Raw genomic sequence first — 24,385 nt, forward strand, 5'->3', positions numbered from 1 at the left:
TATAGATATTGTACAGACAGTTAGATTGTCCTGATCCAGACTGACTAAGCCTGGAAATCAACTCTACAGGTAGGCTAAAACTATTTCTATTGCTATTAGCTAGAATTTCCAAGCCTGATTGTGCTGGACCTCCTCGTTCCTTCTTATACTTCAGTGACTCAGAGATGCATATCCTTCAGCTGCTTCTCAAAGTTATCTCATTATTTTAGACTTTAAAAAAGTGCTTAAACCTCTCTGGCCTAGTGGGATGGTTTCTGTAAATCTCCATCAAGGTTGTATTCCTTACTTTCTACATAACGTCACTCAATCTATGACTGCACCTCAAATAACAGATATCTTGTAACATCAAGGAAGCCATTTACAACAGCTTTGGCCAATGTACCACAGCAGACAGACATCAAGGAGCCAAAGTAGTGCTAATACCAGAAGGTTTCATGCTAGGAGGCAAGGAGCATGTGTTCTTTCACTGACTGATGTAAAATTGACAATGGTTAGCTTTGGAAGGAAGATGCAGACTGAATGGAGAAATTCTTCCCATTCTGACCTCTAAGGGAAAAGAGGAAAAGTTAAAGAGGAAGGTGAATGGGGAGCTCATCTATTATGATCAGGTGAGAACTCTGGATATTAAGGAAATAATTTTCAGCTCATTCATGTGGTCCTTTGGCCACAAAACATTATCCATTAATTGACACTTTGTGTTCATCACTAACAGTAACTTTTTTGACAGATACTTGAGAGATGGTAATGCCTTTTTACTTCCTTTATAAAATCACAACCTATTAAACAGGTACAAACTCAAAAACTCTTTGCAAGGTGTTATTCAGAACTTTCTGAATAATACAATCTCATAGTATATGAGCTTCTCAATCATATAATGTATAGTTGGTTACCATCACACCTGATTTTTGTCCTATCAATCCCTTAAAAATTAACAAATATAAAGGACAAATGGCATTGGTATAACGCAAAGGACTTATAAACTAGCGTGAAAAGGCAAATGTATCATTAAATCTAATGACACACTATGTACACTGTATATCAGAAACATCAAAGATGTCTTCTGCAATTTAATTATATGTATCAGGTTTCTACAGTATTAGTACATTTTTACTACATGTTACTGCAAAAACATTCTAAATCTTACCTCCCCAAAGGCACCTCGGCCAATCACCTTCAATATTTCAAAGTCATCTTTATGCAATCGCATCTGCTTCACCTTAGATGTGAAAGGCTTACCTAAAAAGAGAAAAATATTGATCACTTTTCATAATATACCTAATTAAAGTCTATACAATTTCAGAAATTGTTGGTATAACAAACTAAGATAATCTACTATCCGCTGACCATAAATGGATTTGTTGACATAGCCATGATAGAACATTCCAAAGGCATGCTTAAAATATTTTTAATTGTAACATTTTTTTTACTAATGTTTGCAAGAAAAGTATTAACATTTTACAGACCTAGAAGACTTGCTTCAGCAATTTCACATAGCGGAAGTCCTAATAATCACTTGGCTAAAAGTTGTATTCCTCCCCAGTATCACATATAAGTAGCAAAAAGGGACTGTGTTAAAATATTTCCTTTTTAGCACTGCTAGTCTGAAAAACAAAAGCCTTCCACAGTTCTATTTTAAAGTTAAAAACAAAATAAAATTTGGATGCAATATTCTAGATTTCGATATAATGCCAAAAATAAGGGAATGGTTCACAAGATATCACATAACACAACTCGTTGGGAACTGCAACACAAATTGCTTCAACAGCAAATTTTCTTTTCTAGTCCATCTCAGCTGTCATTTTAGAAATGTCATACAACTAGAAAATAAAAAAAATACAAAAAATTACCCTCTTAAAGTAAAGCATTAAGACTACTGAAAATTGCCTTTAGATTTTTTTTGAGATAAAAAAATATTAAAAAGCTTTATTCTTGCTGATTACACAGACATTACCATTCAATCAGAGAGCCAATTTGGTCTAGTACCGTGATGGCAAACCTATGGCATACGTGCCAGAGGTGGCACACAGAGCCCTCTCTGTGGGCATGTGCGCTGTCACCAGCTGCTCTTCTGGTTTCCAGCACGCACATGAGCACCGGCCAGCTGATCTTCGTGGTTGCTGGAGGGCTGGAAAATGCCTCCAAAATGGCCTGAAAATGGCCAAAAGCAGACTTGTGCGTGCCGGCCTGCTGGTTTCAGGTTTCTGGTCCTCCCGCGCACACATACACACACATGCACACGCATGTACGCACGTTCTGGTTTGGGCACTCAGTGCTGAAAAAGGTTCATCATCACTGGTCTACTAGTTAAAGATAAGTTTAGAAACTAGGAGACTGTGAGTTCTAGTCTCACCTGAGACATGAAAGGCAGCTGGGTGATTTTGAATCAAGTCATTCTCTCTCAGACAAATTCACTTCACAAGGTTGTTGTTGTGGGTAAAATAGGAGGAAAGGGTATTAGTAATGCCCACCATATTGAGTTATTTATAAAATAATAAGGGTGGGATAAAAAATAAATAAAATTATTTTGGCAAGAATATGAAAATGGTTTGTCATTGACAGCTTCTTTCAATGTTATGGTGGCACAGTGGTTAGAATGCAGTACTGCAGGCTAACTCACTTCTCACTCTAGAATTTCAATTCTGAACAGCTCAAGGTTGACTCAGCCTTCCATCCTTCTAAGGTCAGTAAAATGAGGACCCAGACTGTAGGAGGCAATATGTTGACCTGTAAACTACTTAGAGAGGGCTTACAACTTGAAAAGGATGGGTGAGAGAATAGAATCCTAAATTACCCGCACAAAAAAGACCTAGAGAGGAAGTTATCTTCCCCCCAAACCAACACCCCCCCCCCAACAAGTCAACTGCTGGTCATCAGTAAGTTGATGTTACCAGTTACATATTTTTTTACCCTGAGCCAGCCAAGTGAGGCTGCCAAGGTTCTGTTTTAGTGCCTAGAAGCTTTGTGGGTTTGGATGAGTAGGAACTGTCTACAACTCAATCCCACCAACAGAGTAGACACCCAAATCTTTGGGTGGATATTTCATCTTGGACCTTGGATTGGGTAGCACTTCCCCCTTCAATTTTGGCTTGCAATTTGCAGCTCCTGCTTGAAAAGCAAGTGTTGACTCTGGCTAGAAGCCTTTTCCATAATTTGATCTGGGGTACCAGTTGAGCCCTTTTCTAGATTGAGGAACTCTTTAGGCAGTCACTCATATCCACAAGTGCAATGCACTCTACATGGGACTGCCCAGGTTTTAGTGTTTCAGAGTACAGTGGCACAAGCAATAATGTTTCAGTATGCTTAGATAACACACTTTACTTTGTGAGCTGTACTAGCTGCCAGGTTCCTTCTGTGTGTGATTCAAGCTGCTAGTTGTTACCAATAAAGCCCTACAAAGCATAGGACTAGGCTACTTGATGGATCACCCATAACATCATCTAGTCAGCCAATTCAATTCTGTGGGGTTGATATACTCAAGACTCTTTTGATAAAACAATGAACAGGTAGTTCTCCACTTACAACCACATTTGGGTCCGGAATCTTGGCTCTTAAGTAGAGCAGTTGTTAAGCAAGATGTCATGTGATTGCTTCACTTAACAAAAGCATTGCTGGATCTTGTTGTTAAGTGGAGTGCCAGGGAAAGAACTAAGGTCTTTCAGAATAATGTTGTTTGTTAGCATTTTCTCCTTCAGAGGAGAAAACATTAGCGAACCCAGGGATTCTAAACCTACAACAACTATGGCATTCGCTAGCATTTTTGCCAGATTTGAGCTCTGTTCTTCAGTCCGCAGGAAGATTTCCTTTGCCTGAACAGAGGGGAAGAAAAGTCTCTCAGCATGCTGGGAAAACGGACCTCAAATCCAATATTCCCTCGGCTTGCAGCCTTCCCTGCTGGCATTCTCATTGACTTTCCACAGAAGCTGGCAGAGAAGATTGCAAATGGTGATCACCTGATTGCAAGGCACTTGGCAATCAATCATAAATATGAGCAGGTTTCCAAGTGCCCAAAATGCAGTCATGTGACTGAAATTGCAGTGCAATGTTTTATGATAGCTGGAAGTTCTGAGGCCTTCATGATTGTGAACAGTTGTCCCAAAGCTGCTTTTTTCAAGAGGCAACTGGGCTTTCTGGACCTGGATAACTGAGAATCTCCATAGACATTGTGAACAGAAGTTAAATGACTAGTCATAAATTGAGAATTACCTGTAATCTATGGAAACACTGGAAGAGCACCTTTACTGTAGCAGCATCTGCATTCTGGAATGAGGTTCTCCCCAAAATCCAGATAGCCACCTTTCTGCTGAGGTTTAGAAGAGATGTAAAGACCTGGCTCTTTACATTAGTGAGTGACAGAGAAAAATATCTCATTTCATTGCACTCACACCTATATTTTATTGATTTTATTGCAATTTCTTTGCTTCATCATTGTGTGCTGTCCAGAATCATTGAGAGCTGGTTTTCAATTGCTGCTCTGGCTTTCTGGAATACCCCCTCTTAGAATATGTTCCATCCCTTCTAACATTGCAGAAGCTATTGAAGACGGAGCTTTCCAAAGAATGATTTTTCTTACTACCTTCAATTTCGTTGACTTTGAATTAACTGATTTATGAAAATTATTTTGATTTTTTTATGATTTAGCTATTCCTTATTATCATTACAGGGTCTTATTTTCTTTTGATCCCCAAAATAAGCACTTGGCCTTATTTTTGGAGAGGTCTTATTTTTGAGGTGCAGGAGGCGGCAAGCATGGGCACCTCATGGCTGCATCTCTGTTGCAAAATTTTCAGGAAGTGCTTATTTTGGGGGAGGGTTTATTTTAGCGCATGTACCCCAAAGCCTGATTGGCCTTGTTATCTGGGGAGGTCTTATTTTCAGGGAAACAGAGTATTTTAATTTATATTTGTGTTGTAATTTTCATTATTTTTTAGTTGCTTTAATTTATTTAGGTTTGCTGTAAACATTTTTAACTATTTTGTCGATTGTCCTATAAATCGGCATGAGTCTATATTGATTTGGCAATAAACAAGTAGAATAAATAAATTTAGGAAAATATGTATGTCTGTTTTTATATTTTGAATAAGGGAGCATGAACATAATTCTTATCCACAAATCCTCAAGCAGAGTCATAATTCCCTTAGAGCATACAGAAATTAGGAAGGGCAGTCATGCCCTACCAGGAAAGGAGTTTAAGGAGTTGCGCAGAGTTGTGGACAGTATATCATTCATGCCCCTCTCATACTTCTAAGCATTTTCCCCTCCAAATACAAATGTCCTATTGAATAAAGGCCTATATTTTACTGTGCTATCCAGAGAATGCTGGGCAGAGAATTTTTAGAGTATAAAAATACTTCCACAAAGCATTCTCACATCCAAAAATATGGCATAGGAAAAAAAATTAACATATACTCTTTGTAGGGCCAATTCAATCAAAAAATAATCCAACAGCTTTTTGAAAATCTGTATATTCCAGAATTTCCACAGAATACTAAAAACAATAGCATTATTTATATATATAAAACATTTGTACTAATTTACAGTATATACTATCTCTTAAGTTCTTAATATTTATTTTACTACAGTTTATGGTCAAAGGCTTGAAAAGAGTTTTCAATCGTATTTGGATTATTTTCCATAAATCAAGAATGTTCATGACACAAAGGTCTTATAAAGATAAAAACAATACAAGAACGCAAATTTATCCATATAATTTATTTTCAAACCAAGTCAGTTTGCTATATCAACAAAATAATAATTTCTCAGTCAGATCTACAGTAAAAAAATCTATATTTTTTGGCAAAATCACTGAAAAGAAACAAAACACTGAACGCATTGATCATTTGGTCTATACATTGGTCTATGAACTTTCTGCTGTTTATTACACCTCATTGTTTATTAGCAAGTTGTTAAATCAGTGGTTAAATTCATTTTTTTTTACTACTGGTTCTGTGGGCGTGGTTTGGTGGCAGGGGAAGAATACTGCAAAATCTCCCTTCCCACCCCACTCAAGGGGAGAGATACTGCTAAATCCCCATTTCCTCCCCAATCTGGGGCCAGCCAGAGGTAGTATTTGTCGGTTCTCCAATCTATTCAAAATTTCCGCTACTGGTTCTCCAGAACCTGTCAGAACTTCTGAATTTCACCCCTGTTTTAAATCATCTCCATTTGACTTCTCATGCCAAGGTAAACCAGCTAAATTCACAACAAAGTAAAATCTTACTGTTATGTAGAAAACAACAATGACTCTAACAAACTTCACATAGCTTTAGATTCTGGTTTATTAGCAATGATGATGAAACAGGAGCCTATTTAGTTGTAATGACATTGTTTGCGTCTTCTTGGTTTGTTTAGTTTAGCCATTCCTGCAGCTTTCTCATGAGTAGTGGGCCAGCAAATTTCATTACTCATTAATAGCAGAGTAGTTATTGATCGTAAGTCTACACAAGGAATTCTGCAGAATCAAACCAATGGTATATTTAATATAATAATCAATTTTCTACAGTAGCTAAGCAACATAGAGTTCATGAAGTTTGCAGACATTTCCTGTTAATTCCATCTCCATCAGATAATCCTGTTCCGTAACTCCAGTAAAAAGCAAATGAAAAAAAAAATCTTTCGAAATATATTTTAGTTTATGCTCAATGTATTGGTATATTGTGCATTAATTCAATTCTATGAATGAACACAATCCATTTTCAGTGGCTGGACTATAAGAATAAGGGAAGATAAAAAAAGGATTAATTCAATCTGTAATCCAACGACAGAGAAATCTCAGAGTAACTTTTCTTGGCATAAAAATTCACTGAGAAAAGAGAGCAAAAGAGTATGGCATATGGCAAAATTCAGAAGTGTACATGCAAATTAAGAAAATCCCACCATGTACTACTATTAATCAGCAATTTCTTCCTAATATTGTTGTTGGTTGCAAAGTCGTGTCCGACCCATTGTGACCCTGTGGACAACGTTTACTCTAAGCTTTCACAGCAGTATAGAGAATAGGCTTCTCTTGCCTACTCAGGATCAATCTCTGGCACCTCAAGTTATGATCTGTTAACAGGTTCTTGGACAACACTAAGAAAGCTGCAGTTAATAATCATAGTGGCACTAAAAGAAATAATACACTATGTTGATAATTGTTTGTTATGTTCTGGTGTCAAGTTGCTCTGTAGCATGACTTAACTGCTTTACAAGTGGTTTCTATTTATGTATGTTTTCTGATACTTTACATTATACTCTTCACTTTTACATTACACTTTCTTTTATGTACAAATACATAAAAATATACCTGAAGTTAAATATAAAATATACATTGAAGCTGAGAATACTTTCTGAATCTGAAAAAAATGGACAGGGATCTTTAAAAGCATATTTGTACATTTTTATTGCCCTAACAAAAGTTGTTGATTTTCCAAAACAGAATAGTGTATTTCATTGGATTTTTTTGCAAATTATCCCCAAATGTCCTTATCTATTAGTGAGAAGAATGGCGTGGAGAATGATTTCTGTAATGCAGCTGAATTAATCATGAATTCCATAAATAACAGAGATGAAGATCTTTAATGAGAAAGGACATGCAACAGTCTATTTATAATAAAAGTAGCCCAATAAAAGTGGTCTTAAGCACTTGGGATATTTGGAACAATGATACTGTTGGAAGAAACGTACATCTGAGTTCAGTTCCAAGTGGAGAGAAAGACACTGGAAACATGGAGGCTATTTGGAAAGATGGTTTTAATGGTGGACAGGACTACATGGTTTGAGGTCCTGGAGAAAAAGGGGATCACATGCCTTGAAGATCTTGAAGAAAATGGGCAAAGATGCTTTGAGTCCCTGAGTTTTATGCCCTCTCTTGAGCCCCGCCTTGGAGCTTCCTGTTCCTGTGTAAGAAATGTATTCTGATTGTATTCTGACTCCCAAGGGCTAGGGGTCTTAGCTAACTGTAGGTTGCTTGTCCCCTAGGCTTGGTTGAGATGTTGTTGGGTGATGATGTAATGAAAGGGCTTTGGGATTTCTATTATGGCTCTGCCTAAAGGAGGTAGATCCTTGTTATTTGTTGTAGAATAGACTGGCATGGGCCTTAATGGCCCATTGACAAAGGTTTGTGTGGGGTGAGTTTATGCCTCCCTTTTAGGGGGAAATATTCTGCCTTTTAAATATTTCCTAAAATATTTCCTTTTCTAGGAGAGGGTGGGTGCTAACTTCCTACAATACACAATGGGATCTATAGAAATACCATCGCACAGGAAACCAGTAAAATACTGCTGCAGAAGAATGATAGTACAAAAGAATTACTTTTCTGCAAACCTTTCCTTTCTAAAGCTTCTGTGCATAAAAAATGGAAGAGGCAATAAAATAATGTAAAATAATACAATCTGTATTATTCATTATTTTAAACAAAAGAGAGAAAGTATGAATGTGTAAAGGTGATTTAATTTGTACTGAAAGCTATCAGAAGAGAAAAGCGAAGCATAGAATGAGGAAGAAGAGGGAAGAAAGATTTCACATATTCCAAAGGTGCTTTAAACCTGGCTGCCAAAGTACTATCCAGCAAATGAGAAAAAAAATGGTTTTCAAGCAATGGAAGATGGATAACAGAATGTTATTTAAACCAACATTAAATAAATAAATAAAGCCACAATGTTCTTCTCAGTTTTATAGCTACTATTCTGTTTTTACTCCTTATATACATTCTTCACATATTTTTTCAGTCAAACAGAAAGTGCATCTGAATCTGAAAAAGATCTGTTATTTTCTGAAAATATAAAGAGTAATCACAGATTACTATTTCACAATGTTATAGAGACAAAAACTATATTCCTAATTATATACAAAATGGTATGATTCTAGCTAGGAGAAATTTGGAAATCACTTATTTCTAAATTTTAAAAAGGAATTCAAAATTTGTATTTAGCATCAAAAAAGCCCCAGGGTTATATTCCAAGCTTATATAGCACCAACAAGGAGGTCTGAATAAAAACGTACCCCATAAAATGATATTTAAAAACTAGATAAAGCTAAATATTTTGTCCAAATCCAAGGTGGCATTAAGGCAACAGGACAGCACACTCTCTTATATACTTGTGCCATAACAATCTTTTAAAAAGTGGTGTCACATTTTCAGAATATAGTATGGTCTTTCTTGCTATCTTCACACACATATGCACATATGTAAAGTAATATTCAAACCTTGTCATCAAATAGAAAAAAGAAAGAAATGCAATTTAATATAATAAATATAATCTACTTTATATAAAGTTAAACCAAGTTTTATAAACCAAGTTTAACTTACAAAATATTTACTTATAAAAGACTTTTCATCTTCATTTTTTCAAACTTTAACTTATTGCTAAAAATGTTTTCAAGCAACCTACAACACATATTAACTTTAGAGAGTACATTTTTAAAAAAATTGGGACCACATGGGTCACACATTGTTCTTTATAACTTTATGCGATAGGAACTGGCTAGGCAAATTGAATGCTCCAAAATACAGCAGTTTTAAGGATCTCATATTACAAAACCAGATCTTTAAAAATGCTCAAAGTTTGAAGGAAGCCAGTGTAAAGTTCTATAAGAGACAACTGATCATAAACTAAATTAAATTATAAGATTCAATTAAGAAAACAAAATCAATTGGCCTCCCAGATTGGGAGCTTTACTATCAGGCAGCAGCGGTAACATGGCTCAAAGAATGGATAGAACTTCCAAATAAAAGAATATTGATGATAGAGAGTCATGATTTACAGCTGGGCTGGCATGATTTTATATGGGAGGGAAAGAGTAAAGCCCATAAATATTTCCAGAGGCATCAGGTAAAAGGGGCCTTACTAGAAATATGGATGAAAATCAAAAGAAACTTCTACACAAAAATTCCAAGCTGGATATCAACCATGGAAGCAATTATCTACCCCAATCTAATAGATTTGAATAGGATATTGACATATAAAAAGTTATTGGATGGGCAAGGAAAACTGAAAACAAATCAGGAGTTAAAATTACAGGGAATTGAATTAGGCTGGTGGCTGTACCTACAAATTCAAACAAGATACAAAAAGGACTTAGAACAGTACAGATTTCAAAATGAACAACAAGAATTAGACAAAATATTAACAGGAACAGAAAAAAAAGTGATTACAAAAACATATAATTGTCTCTTAAAATTCAAAATGGAGGAGGAAATCATGAAGGAAACAATGATAATTTGGGCTAAAAGCTTTGGGTATAATATTGAATTGGAGCACTTGGAAAAAGTATGGGGAAAAATTATAAATTGACAATGTCAGCATCCTATAAGGAAAACATTTACAAAATGTTTTATAGGTGGCATTTACCCCTGATGAGTTTGGGCAAAATGTTCCCAAATAGATCACCAAACTATTGGAAATGTAACCACCAACAGGGGACCTTCTATCATATGTGGTGGATGAGTCCGAAAGCCAAAGAATTCTGGACCAAAATTAAAAAATAGTTAGAAGAAATAATAGAACAAAAAATTAACATGAAATAGGAATAATAATAAAAAATATTAGTAAGGATATCTAATATTTAATGCTTCATATAATCACTGTTGCCAGGATTCCATATGCTCAAAGTTGGAAACTAAAAACCATTCCATCAAATGCAGAAATCATAAAAAAGGTGTCAGAATGCTCAGAAATGGACAAACTAACGATGGAACCAAGAGATAGAGAGGAAACAGAGTACTCAAAATATGGAACAGGTGGTATAACTGGCTTGAAAAGAGATGCAAAATCAATGCATAAGGAACACATAACACAATGAAAAGAGATCACATATATTTAGAAAGCAATAGAAGGAAATATTGTATATAGATGTATATATTGTAAAAATGATAAAGTAAACAAAGAAGAATATGTATAAAATAATAGAATGGAAAATGGAAAACCCCAAATCAGAAAAAAGAATTACCGATAACAGAAAGCTGTAAAAATGTAATTGCGATTTTAATGTTTGCAAAATGTCAAGTAAAAAAAATATATGAAAAAAGAAGAAAAAAATCCAATATACTTGGTGAGATAGAAAACAGTAAATTGGCATACTTCCAAATTGTACTACTTGATGAAATTTTTGCAAAGAATATTGGACTGATTAATTGTGAGTCTAGATTAGCCATGTTGGACTAGATCCAACAAGGCACTTACATTCATAAGCAAAAATGTATTCTTGGGATTACTTAACAAATGAGCCAAGCCTTAATATTTAAGAAATCTATCTGTAGTCTTGCTTTATAAATATAATACGCATGATAGATAATCAGAATCCTTATTTAAATTCTTACCATTAAGCATTTACCATTCTTACCATGACTGACACGCTCAGTTTGAACAATATTGATGAAATGTATGATGAACAGAGCAGGAAACACATTTCAAATTCCTATGCTCCTGTAAATATTTTCAGAAGCCAGGAAGTAACAATTAAAAAAAATCTGTAAAGAGAAACATTGGCAGAATGCATATGAAATGAAAACTGTGTAAGCTGTATAATACAGGGAACGAACAAAACATCTACTTGAAATAAGCATACCATTTTGACATTTCCTTAGAAAAAGCTGAAAAAAACTTGGTAAATTATACATTGTCCTTCGTTTCTAGCCAAAGATGAAAAGTATATGTGTGTGAGTGACAGTTAGAAAATCAACTGTAGGAGAAAGTGGACAGTCTCCACCAGTTTGTAGCTATAGATAATAGTGAATTTTCTATGCTGAAGCACAGTAATTCATAGTCTACACTGAGATTGTAATACTGTACATACTGAATGTTATATATAAATTTTAAAAAATGCCTCCTGGAACTACAAATCATGACCAATTTGCCAGAAGCAGTTTTGCATACAATGAAGATTGTGTTCTATGAAGTCTATATAAAAGAGAGGGAAATAATTTCTTTATCAATCTTTTTTCTTTTTTTTTCTTTGCATCTTTTCTTATATTATTTTATATTATTCTTAGTTTGATTCGTTTTTAATCTTTTTATCTTTGTATTTGTAAATTTTAATTCTTATGTAAGAATACAAATTCTTACATAAAATTACACAAAAAAAGAGAAGGAATCCATGAAACCTAAGACAACTGGAACACTTGGTGTTACATACTGACAGCCAGTATGGTAGGTTCCACCAAGGTCTTCCCATCCAGCAGGAAAATACTGAATGGTGATTGGCTAAGACATTTGACAGCACCCTATAAAAGGAAATGCTGTCAAACAGAAGGTTGATGGATTGTACATAGTTTGCACTAATAAAGAGCTGTTGTTACTGTTAGCCTGAGTGCCTCTTCCATTCACCTGATTTAACACTTAGCTCAAGAAGAGTGAGACAAAAATACCAGTTGAGAATGTTGAGGTTTTTTTCAGAGATACAAAAGATACAGTCATGGCCTCAAAACTGTGTACTATGAGATATTAACTTATGTTACCCTCACCCTAAGTGGTGAACTGGTGAGACCCAAGACAATGAGATCAAATTTGAGGAAATTTGCAGGTTAACCTGGACATTTGTTTTCAGTCTCAAGATAAGGCAAGGACAAAACTGGCCATTCTGTAACCAGCTCCCTTTCGATGCATAGAAAAATAAAAACGTGTTTATTTACGTTTATATTTGGCCCACTTTAAAACAACTGTAGCTGATTCACATTTCACAAAAATACACTTAATAATTAAGACAGGGTAAGCAAACCTCATTCCTTTCTAACACCTAAGATGTTACTTAGTTGGGTAATGAAATGTCTATAAGAAAACAATCAAGCTCAGAGAGCACCAAGAACTCCACACGCATTGAAATAGCCAGGGTATTGTGGTTGCCTAATTATTAACAATATTAGAGATAGGCAAAGCAAAAATTGTACTGAGAATATGTATCTCTAGGCTCCTGTCCCTCCCCTCAACTTTTATAAGAGAAATATAGCATGGAGTCAGTTTGCCGTCTTCATCCATCATACCCAATCATGTAAGAGATCCTTCTCTGCCACAGCCCCTACCTTTGAAACATTCCCCCCCACACACACAGGCCCTCGTTCACCTGGCCTTTTGAAAATATCTAATGAACTGGCTCTGCCATATCATTTGGGCTCACAGACAAGCATGCAATTTTGGGGTCAAGTTAAAAAGTATTAAAAAACAATTGAAATTAGAAAAATTGAATAGAGAAGTTAAAAGTTAAAAACCAAGATGATGTGTGGCCTAGGGGTGAGAATCTTCTCTACACCATCAGTCCCACCCCAATGTAGCAGGCCCCTATTGGGGCCTTAGGCTCTTCCAAAAGGCCAGGAGCATAGGGTGAACCTCACCTCTAATGGGAGACTATTCCAGAAGGCAGTTCATTAATTTAATCAAAGTTCATTAAAATTAACTTTTAATGTAAAAATTATTCTTGCCTCTATTTTAAAATTTATAATCAGTTTTTAAAAATGTTTTTAACATTTTACTTTTATGCTGCCTCTATTATTTTTGAGGGACATGATTCCTAAATATGATAGATAAATGGATGAACAGAGAGACAGACATAGATTTCCTTCCAGGTTGCAGGACAAGCATATTCTACTGGAAGGAGATGGTCCACTAGGTAATCTTGCCTTAAGACATTCAACTGAAATCAAACATATTGCCAACTAGGGCAAGGCCCACAATCCGGAAATGGCTCTCCAGCAGTGATGATGTATGGTATAGTAACTGCATAAAGTAAAAATTAACAGGTATATTTCTTTTTAGTTTATTAAATGTTACTTAGGAATTCTGAGGATAATCTGAAGAAAATACCTATTCTTCTAAGAAGAATCCTGAGCTATAATCTTCTTTCACAGCTCCAAATCCACGAGGAAAACAATGTGTCTATTGCTGGTGAACTTTCAGTACTTGCAAAATCCTGGCTGTGTAACAAGGCTGGCTGACCATACATCAAAAAAAGCCCTCCAGGTTCCATCCCCAGGTAGACAAACTGATTTTTTTAAAATGTCTTTTAAGTTTACAGCTGATTCAACACCCGCACTTAAGCACTCCTCCTGACCTTCATTTTTGACTGGAGGAACACATGAGCTGAACTGCTACAGCATGTAGGAACAGCTGTCAGGGAGAACAAAGAGCAGAAAGGCACTGTACAATTAGGATGGCTTAAGAATGCTTTGAAGTCAAGATAGTTGGCTATTTTACTATAGAGTAAAAATAATATTAGTATATTTAAGGAAAAGAATTAATATTAATAACAATATTTTCATTATTCATGAACTATTAAGTATAAAACCTAGTCAAAACTACACTGAAAGAAAGTCCCACTGAATTTGATCATACTTGCTACCAGGCAGTACCAGTATAAAACTGTCATGAGATATCTAGAACTTTCCCACTGAAATAAGAGGCTTTAAGGCTTTTCTGTTTGATCAATTTTTGCTAACAGCACTTAATATTTATTTCGTAAGCCAAAGTTACAGTTAATTTTAAAATAATATTTAAAAATGTAATTTAATAACAAAAGCAAAATACAACAAATATATTTTTATATTAACAATATTAAACACCCAACTCATGAAATGAATTGGCCTGCCATTATTTATAGTAATAGAATTATTTCCATGACAAGGACTCTAAGGAATTTTAAGAACTACCTAGATTAAAATGACAGAATCCCTACATGTTTCTAGTAATAATTGGATTTAGGGTAATTCCCATCAACTTTTGGCCTTCTATATGGAGATTTCAATGTCCATGCAATTTCTGGCATGTGATGACCTCAGAAACTTTTCTATTAACAAAGAGAAAAAGAAATTCTATTCACAGATGATAGGGTGCTAGACAGACATATTATACAATTCAGGAAAGTCTATTTACTAGAATTTTTAAATATATGTAAGAAAGTACATACATACATATAAAGTTCATTTTATTGCATTGTTCCAGATAAAAAGTATTAATTGAAATACGTATTTCTGGGGATAAAAATCTAGAAAAAAATATTTTAATGAGCTCCCATTACTTGCCCCTTCTCCTGCCCACTTAGCACTTTGAAAGCATGCAAATGCAAGTAGATTAATAGGTACCATTATGATGGGAAGGTAATAATGTTCTATGTGCCTGTGGCGTATAGTTTTGCAGGCCACATGATAATGGAAATTGTCTTCAGACAACACTGGCTCTTTGGCTAAGAAACGGAGATTTAGTATATATTTTTTTTAGTATTTTATTTGGATTTATAGGCCGCCCTTTTCCCTGAGGGGACTCAGGGCGGCTCACAATCATTAGGGAGGGGGGGTGCAATTCAAAACAAACAATATGTGAACAAAATAAATAAAGTAATAAAAACACAACTTGCATTCAACATTCAACATTCGGGTGGGGCAAATTAGAGACTTATCCCCAGGCCTGTTGGGATAGCCAGGTCTTAAGGGCTGCGCGGAAGGCCCGGACGGTGGTGAGGGTGCGTATCTCGACGGGGAGATCGTTCCACAGGGTCGGAGCTGCAACAGAAAAAGGCTCTCCTCCGTGTAGTCGCCACTCGACATTGACTGGCGGATGGGATTCGGAGGAGGCCCAGTCTGTGTGATCTTATCGGTCGGAGGGAGGTAATCGGCAGAAGGCGGTCTCTCAAGTACTCAGATCCACTACCATGAAGGGCTTTAAAGATGGTCAACAGGACCCTGAAGCGCACCCGGAGATCAACAGGTAGCCAGTGCAGCTCGCGGAGGATGGGTGTTATGTGGGCAAACCGCGGTGTGCCCACTATCACTCACGCGGCCGCATTCTGAACTAACTGCAGCCGCCGGATGCACTTCAAGGGCAGCCCCATGTAGAGCACATTGCAGTATTCCAGCCTAGAGATCACAAGGGCTCGAGTGACTGTTGTGAGAGCCTCCCGATTCAGGTAGGGTCGTAACTGGCGGACCAGGCGAACCTGGGCAAATGCCCCCCTGGTCAGAAGCCGACAGTTGATGGTCGAGAGTCAGCTGTGGATCCAGGAGGACTCCTAAGTTACGAACCCTATCTGAGGGGTATAAAATTTGACCCCCCAGCCTGATAGATGGAACATTAACCAAATTGTTGGGAGGGAAACACAACAGCCACTCGGTCTTGTCCGGGTTGAGTACCAGTTTGTTAGCACTCATCCAGTTCTTAACGGCCTCAAGCCCCCGGCTCATCACGTCCACCGCTTCATTGAGTTGGCACGGGGCGGACAGATACAACTGTGTATCGTCCGCATATTGATGGTATTTTATCCCGTGCCTCCGAATGATCTCGCCCAGCGGTTTCATGTATATGTTAAATAGTAGGGGAGATAAGACCGAACCCTGCGGCACCCCATATTTTAGGGGCCTAGGGGCCGATCTCTGCCCCCCCACTAACACCGACTGCGACCTGTCCGAGAGGTAGGAGAACCACTGCAAAACAGTGCCTCCCACCCCCACCCCCCGCAGTCGTCGCAGAAGGATACCATGGTCGATGGTATCGAAAGCCGCCGAGAGGTCAAGGAGAACCAGGATGGACGCATGGCCTCCATCTCTGGCCCTCCAGAGATCATCGGTCAATGCGACCAAAGCGGTTTCTGTGCTGTAACCGGGTCTGAAGCCGGACTGGAAGGGGTCAAGGTAGCTAGCTTCCTCCAAGGCCCGTTGAAGCTGGAAGGCCACCACCTTCTCAACAACCTTCCCAACAAAGGGAAGGTTGGAGACAGGACGGTAGTTATTTAAAATGGCTGGATCCAAGGATGGTTTCTTCAGGAGGGGTCTCACCACCGCCGTTTTAAGTGCGGCGGGGAAGTGCCCCTCCCGAAGGGAGGCGGTTACGACCGCCTGGATCCAGCCACGTGTCACCTCACTGCTGTTGGCAACCAGCCAGGAGGGACACGGGTCCAGAATACAGGTGGAGGCACTCACAGCTCGAATGGCCTTGTCCACATCCCCAGAGGCAACATCCTGAAACTCAACCCAGAGATGGTTTGCCAAGTGATCCTCTTGTGTCCCAGCTGGGTCTGCAGCGGTGGAGTCCAAGTCCGACCGAAACCGAGCAACTTTGTCCACTAAGAATTGGGCATAATCCTCAGCTCTACCCTGCAAGGGTTCCCCCGTATCCCTCCTATTTAGGAGGGAACGGGTTATCCTAAACAGGGCGGCTGGGCGGGACTCAGCGGACGCAACCAAGGTGGCAATATGAGATCTTTTTGCTGCCCTAAGTGCCCTGATGTAATCCTTGGTGCAAGTTGTTAGGAGTGCCCGGTTCGACTCGGACTTATCGGACCTCCACAAGTGCTCTAGGCGTCTCCTCCGGCGCTTCTTCTCCCGGAGCTCCTCGGTGAACCAAGGAGGCCTCCAGGATCCGCTGACCCGGAGGGGCCGTAGTGGCGCAATCCGGTCGAGAGACTCCGATGCCGCCGAGTACCAGGCAGCAGCCAGAATCTCCGCCGAACTGTGGGCGAGAGTATCAGGAATAACCCCAAGCTCCGTCTGAAACCTCAAAGGGTCCATCAGTCGCCTGGGACGGAACCACCTGGTCGGTTCCTCCTCCCTACGGTGGGGGTTTGGCCTCCGGAAGTCAAGCCTCAGTAGGCAGTGGTCTGACCACGACAGGGGTATGGTCTCATTACCCCTCAGACCAAGATCACACATCCACTGCTCCGAGAGAAATACGAGGTCGAGCATGTGACCCGCTGAGTGGGTTGGGCCCTGAATTACCTGGGTCAAGCCCATGGCTGTCATGGAAGCCATGAACTCCTGCGCCCCATCAGAGTGTTCACCGAGCGATGGCAAATTGAAGTCCCCCAGAACCATAAGCCTGGGAAACTCAATTGCCAGCTCGGCTACTGATTCGCGGAGTGAGGGGAGGGCTGCTGCAACGCAGTTGGGAGGCAGGTACGTTAGCAGCAGACCCACTTGACCCTTGAGGTCCAACTTCACCAGCAGAGTCTCACACCCGACAAGCTCCGGAGCAGGGACCCTACGAGGTACTAAAGACTCCCGGATAACAACAGCCACACCGCCACCCCTTCTCTGGGCTCTCGGCTGATGAAGCACCTGAAATCCTTCTGGGCACATCTCTACAAGGGGGACTCCTCCTTCTGTGCCCAGCCAGGTTTCAGTAATACATGCCAGGTCTGCCCTCTCGTCTAAAATTAAGTCCCGGACGAGGGGAGCCTTGTGAACAACAGACCTGGCATTTAGCGACAACAGCCTGAGACCAGGGTCCTGATTACCCGAGATGAGCACCGTGTTGGATGACAGGGAACCTTTTTTTTTTCATGATCACTATGGCAGCCATGAGCCTTCCCCAGATCATCTCAGATCCAACCAAGACAGTGGTCACATACCAAATATGATGTTCTTGTTGGAGCAATGGCAATGTGATCTTTTCAGGTATCTACCCTTATCATGCTCAGATTGTGCCCTGTTGTCCTTGAAATTATCTTATGCAATCCCCAGGCTCATTTGAATAGTCCACCCCTAAGTGACTGATGGACCTGAATGAGTTCCAGAGGGAACTGGGGGATATCCCATGGGCTTTGCTGCATTGTTCTCCCAAAGCTCTAGTTACAACTTGGAACCAAAGGGCAACCATGACTTTGGGTAGAATTGTGCCTGGGCAGCTTCTTTTTACCCATTGCTCTCAAGGAGGTTCATGGTTCACAGAGGTGCTGCAGATTCTGAAAGGGAACGCCCAGAGCACTACCTGAAGAAAATGAGGGATAAATCCGATCAAACACAACTTGGAGTTTTAGTAAGACCTATTTTGTGGTGGAAGGAGTGGATACTCCTGGCAAGAGGGGTGGCATTCAAGTTTAATGAATAAATAAAAATAAATGTTTGCATATAGCAGCGTTTTTTCAAGTGTGGATTATCACCCATAAGGGAATATGAGACAATGAATGAACAATTGCCATAAAGTACCTTCCTCAAACTTCTAAGGAGGTTTACCAACTTTTTAGTTATAAAGTCTTTGTCATTTTAATTTCTACACCCACCCATTTGCACATAATTCCAAATGGTTTACAGGAGGTTAAAAAAAATACAGCACAATCAATTTTCCATATAATCAATCTGATATAATCTGATGCAAAAGTATGCAGAATGTAAAATAATTTATGCCATTCTAGAGTTCTGTATGATGCCTAAGTGCTCTTTTGGTGATTTGCTTTTAACACATTGTATTTGCCTTTGGAAGATGGAGTAATCATGCTTGGGATAAACTCTGCAGAAGGCATTAACACAAAGAGAAAGGTCTTAGATGAGCGATGTGATTGTTATCTTAGTGTAGCAGAGATAAAGTGTCAAAAACAATTTTACAACTTGACTGTTGTTGCTAGCTTTGGCATTTTCAGTTTAAGAATCAATTTTAAGGCAAAGAAATAACCTTTCTTTTTCATTCTTCTTTGACTTTGCTGAATAATAGTGCCTGGTTTCAAAATGAAATCTAGATGTCAGGAATTAAGTAAAAGCAAGCCAATTCATGTTTTCCATCAAAAAGTACAATTTGGGAGGTTGCTTTATTTACAATTAAATGATTTTATTTTATAAAGTTGCAATGTTCCATCATTTTATCTGTTGATATATTTCATTATGGCCAGAATTATGCAAAATAGTATTGTCAGATATTGCAAAACATTGCTTGCCTAAAGCAGGAGCCAGTGGGGGGAAAAAACAAGAAAGCGATCAACTAGAAACAGATACCCAATTTCCATTTTCAGGGAAATGACGAAAGATGAAAATTCAATAAAAGCAACAAATTTTACTACTCAATTTGGAATTAAACTTGCTCTGGAAGGGACTGTATTCCTTAGGTTCACAATTTAGGATTGCCTTTTGATTCGCTGCTACCTCTGGATTTGGAGGCAGGAGTCTTGGTACAGGTGACACAGTTATATATGCATTCAAAAATTACAATATCCATTATGTGGTTTCTTGATTTTTAGATAACTCTGAATTTGCACCAGATTTTAAAATAATCTGGAAATTTCTGTCAATACATCTACAGTATATCATAATAAACAATACAAGAGTAAGCCTGAAATAATCTTATGTCTTCATAAAATAAGATCATATTGGGTTTATTTTCCTCAAGTACTATTCATCTTATATGACAAAAGGTTTTGTATACCCTCCTTACTATAATACTAGAATTCTCAAGTCTGAATTTAAAAAAAAACATTTTATTACACTATGACTCTTTAATGAAATTGAACAGAAGATATTTTATTTTTCTATGTATGTTTATTTTTCATTTAGTTGGATCCATCCCTAACATAAACGGTTGATAGCACTCCATGTCATTATTTGTGCCTAGCATTCAGAGTAATCTGATAGCAGTATTTCAGCTGTATTATATATGTCAGAAAAACATAGAATATCACCATAACAATTACAAAAATCTCAAACCTTACATTATACAAAATGCTACATACATAAGACTGTACATAAAACTAGAGCATAACAGCACATTAAAGCAAGATGCAATTGATGAAAACAAATTCCTCAGATTGCACATAGAACAATTTTTCCTTTCCATGTACCTTTCCATGTATCAGAGTACTGTACACACTGTTAAGTCACTTCAAGCAGTATATAGTTTACCCAAAGCAAGAGATACTGTGAGGATAATGTGTGAAGAAATTAAGAAGTGTTGAAAAGCCTAGACGACAAAATTGTTGCTCCTTATTTTAAAAGCAGATCAATCAGTAGCACAATATTTCTATCATGTATACTTATGTACTAACAAGATGACACCTTATTCACTGAAACAAGAGATTCTTTAGGAAATATAGACATTGCTAAGTGTTTGCAAATAATAGCAAATATTATAAATAAAACTCTGCAAAAGACTTTCATATGCATAGCATATAAGCTTTGCCATGGATAATGCTGCAAAGTATATTCAAGTTGAGAAGATGTTTTTTAAAAAGGAAGACTTCAAACTAGCATTGGACCCTGTAGTATTCATTTAAGGCAATCCAGCAAGACTTTGATGCTTCAGAAACAATAGCTAATGCAGTAACACTGAAAAATAGGCAATAAACAAATAAGTATGTGCAAAAAATGCTCATAATAAATAGAAGGACAAAATTAACTTTTCTATTAATGTTTAATGCACAAATTAATGGACTGTTTGGAGTACCATATCAAGAACTGTCCTACTTTGATGGTAATTTTTTGTGCGAAAAACTATGAAGAAATAAACGGATTTGTCAAGGCCTACATTTTGAATACGGTTTAAAAGTATTTTTCCTAAGCCTTTCTATTTCTGATACTGTTGAAATTTGGAAGGAACAGCAAATTGAAAGCCTTGAAAATAAAAATGGGTGATGACAAGAGTTAGACAAGTCAATGGTCTCTAACTCATTTTCTAGCCAACATACTCAGTAACAAGATCAATCCTTCATTGCTAAAGAAAAGTTGGTTGTTATGTAACATGCATGTAACTTCGCACGACCATTGTTCTGATAATACTTTAAAGAAAAGTTATTTGCTGGAAATTCCTTAAATATTTGAATTCAAAGACTACTAAATCAGAGATTACTGAACATTTCAATTCAAAGACTACTGCCTTTTTAGAAGTAGCAGTTTCCTTTTCTGATACAGAAATAATTTTTCTTTTTTTTTTTGAACTAGCTTATTCAAAACTGAGAAACAGCATGAGAATTTGAAAAGCAAAAAAGCATGTCATCTTTTCCGAAAATCTGTATAAAAAGAAAAGACACAAATGAATTCACAACCAATTCATGTTTAAGTGCCTTTTACTGGCTTGACCTGTAATTACTTGATTTTTCTTAAAATAATATTCTTTTTTATTTCATCCAATATTACTAGAAAAGTTTTAAAGTTTATGGGAAGCGCTCCAGAAGTACTTAAGGACACATAAGTACTGAAGGCACATAACAATTAATGTATCCATAACTAATTCAGTTCCTAATAACTTGATATATTTAACAACTTGCCTAGCTTCTTCATTGTATATTACTTTGTCTGTTTTGGGGTCCCAGTTCTTGCTTGCGGAGTATGGTATTTCTTGCAGATATTCTGATGCACCATACTTGCTAGTTTGTCATGGGTTGTTTGAACTCGGTCTGTATGATCTTGCCATGATGGCATAGTGGTTAGAATACACTCCCCTAATTCTGCTGACTGCCTGGAGTTTGAACCTTACAGCTGAAGGTTGATTCAGCCTTCCATCCTTCTGAGGTTGATAAAATGAGGACCCAGATTGTTGGGGGCAATAAGCTGACTTTATAAACTGTTTAGAGAGGGCTGTAAAGCACTGTGAAGCAGTATATAAGTCCAAGTGCTATTGCTATCTTCCTGCAGCAGCTAACTTGATGATCCACTGTTTCTTCAGCTTCTTTGTAGAGATGGCATTTACTGTCTATTGCTGTCTTCTTAACTTTGGCTTTATATAATTTGTTCTTTAGACTTGGGCTTGTGGAACCAAAATTAGCTTCTCTGTTTCTTTCTTCAACTTTCCTGTTCTTAGCCATTGCCAGGTCTTTTTGTTATTTGCCTACTAGTTTTTAACATACTGGTCATATAATACTTTGCTTTGCCATGTTTCTTTTATATTCTTCATTTGATCTTTCTTGTAGGCCAATTTGATGTCTCTAGTATTCAGTAAGCTTTCATGGGCTACTAACTCCAGTGCATCTTCTTCACTGTCCTCCAGATATTCTTTCAACCCCCCGCCCCCGTTTTCAACTGTATGTTACACTTGCAACATTCCACAGCCACCTATGCTCCTTGGTAAACAGAGCCTGTCATCGTTGTTGCATGGATCAAGGGCATGATTGTCATTATTTTTCTGGCCTTTCTATCCAGGGTTTTTGTTCCACTTGATTCCAGTCCACTATTCCAGCTATGTATCTAATGACTGGAATTGCCCAGGTGTTAATTAGCTTGATGGTATCTTCTCCACCGAGTTTGGATTGAATGATTCATCTCTTGATATTAATGCCTCCCAGTCTATCATCATTGACCAGGAACTGAGACTTCCATTGTGCTATCAATTTTTGCACAGTTTCTGACGTTTCTACTGACTCTTGTTATTTCAAAGAACTTGATTATCCAGTCATGTGGCAGTCATGCTTTTTGGTAATCAATCCAACCTATATTCAAGTTGGTCTTCCTTCTCCTGCAGCTTTCCAAAATCATCTTGTCATTTAGGATCTAATTTTCTGTTCCTTTTCAATTTGGGCAATCCCCTTTCTACTTAGGTGGAAAGAGCTTGTTTTCAACTAGATCAGGAGTGTCAAACTCGCAGTGTCACGTTGTCGTTATGTGATGTATTGAGACTTTCCCTCCCTCTTTGTTAAACTAGGAGTGGGCATAGCCAGTGTGTGATGCAGCTGGCCTGCCGGCTGCAAGTTTGACACCCCTGAACTAGACGCTGTTGGATGTTCTTTTACCTATTTTATATGGGAAACAGACCTTGGTTTTTACTTTTATTTTCTTTGATATGTTTGGCTAATCAATCAATAAACTATCTATAAATGCTGGAATATATTCTTAATTCATCTATTTTTTATATTATTTTTTATTGGTGGTGTACATTCAGGCAATTTTCTAGGTCAAAATCTATTAAACTGACTGAAAACTGTAGTGATTTTGTAGCAATATAGATAGGTAGTTCACATTTATAAATTCAGAGTTGGGACTCTGGTTCAGGTACTTTTTCTTATGCTTCCATTGCTCTGCCTTTGAATCATTTCCCCTTCCAAATTCTTTGTGTAATAAGATATAGAAAATGCTATAGATCAGAAAATTTCCCTCTTTGCAAAGTTTGGTTAGTGTTTCACATGCATCATCATTTTATTATTGTTGTTATAAATGTTTTGAAAATTAACACTGAAAAATAGTATAGTAATAAGGATATTAAATAGCATACATAGCTTTCTACACTGATTGAAATATTGTAAAGATTATTATTTTTAAAATATGTAACACAAGTATACGTAATTAAAAACTCCAAGTATGTATTTTCTTGATTTTTTATCCACTTGTATTTCAGAAATATTACTGAAAAAGATAAATACACAATGACATGCTCTCTAATAAACCTTGCTAGCTCCGGAAACAGCAAATGTATAATAATAATAAGTCATAATGACATAAATTTTTCAAACATTATTTCCTCCTAACTATTACAGTTTTTCAGTGTAACTGAATTATTAAGAGCTCAAAAGATTCCCCAGCAAAATTTAGTTGGGGCTGGATATTATATTATTCCTCGTCTTGCTCTTTATGCACTTAGTATAATATTCAAAACCCCAATATGATTATTTAATTAGTTACTTGCATAAATGGTAACACCTGGAAAAGGGTGTTTTGTATTTCCCAGCTGTTAAGTTCATTGGTTTTAGAGTAAGGTGACCAGATTTTCAGATTGGAAAAGAGGGACACCCTTGACCGGGG

The 24,385-nt window shown here is 37.5% G+C and overlaps 1 protein-coding gene across 9 annotated transcripts in view; it reads right to left on the reverse strand.

The window, feature by feature from the left end:
- Positions 1-24,385, reverse strand: part of CDC42BPA (CDC42 binding protein kinase alpha) — a 172,044-nt gene that overhangs the window by 127,934 nt on the left and 19,725 nt on the right. For all 9 annotated transcript variants that reach the window (XM_087717867.1, XM_087717866.1, XM_087717865.1 and 6 more), the window contains exon 2: positions 1,145-1,236. In XM_087717867.1, coding sequence (XP_087573993.1) covers positions 1,145-1,236 — 92 coding nt within the window. The remainder of the gene's footprint in view (positions 1-1,144; positions 1,237-24,385) is intronic.

This window comes from Thamnophis sirtalis, unplaced genomic scaffold, assembly GCF_051295495.1.
Source record: "Thamnophis sirtalis isolate CommonGarterSnake01/CBP01778 unplaced genomic scaffold, rThaSir2_p1.2 scaffold_6, whole genome shotgun sequence".
Lineage (NCBI taxonomy): Eukaryota > Metazoa > Chordata > Lepidosauria > Squamata > Natricidae > Thamnophis > Thamnophis sirtalis.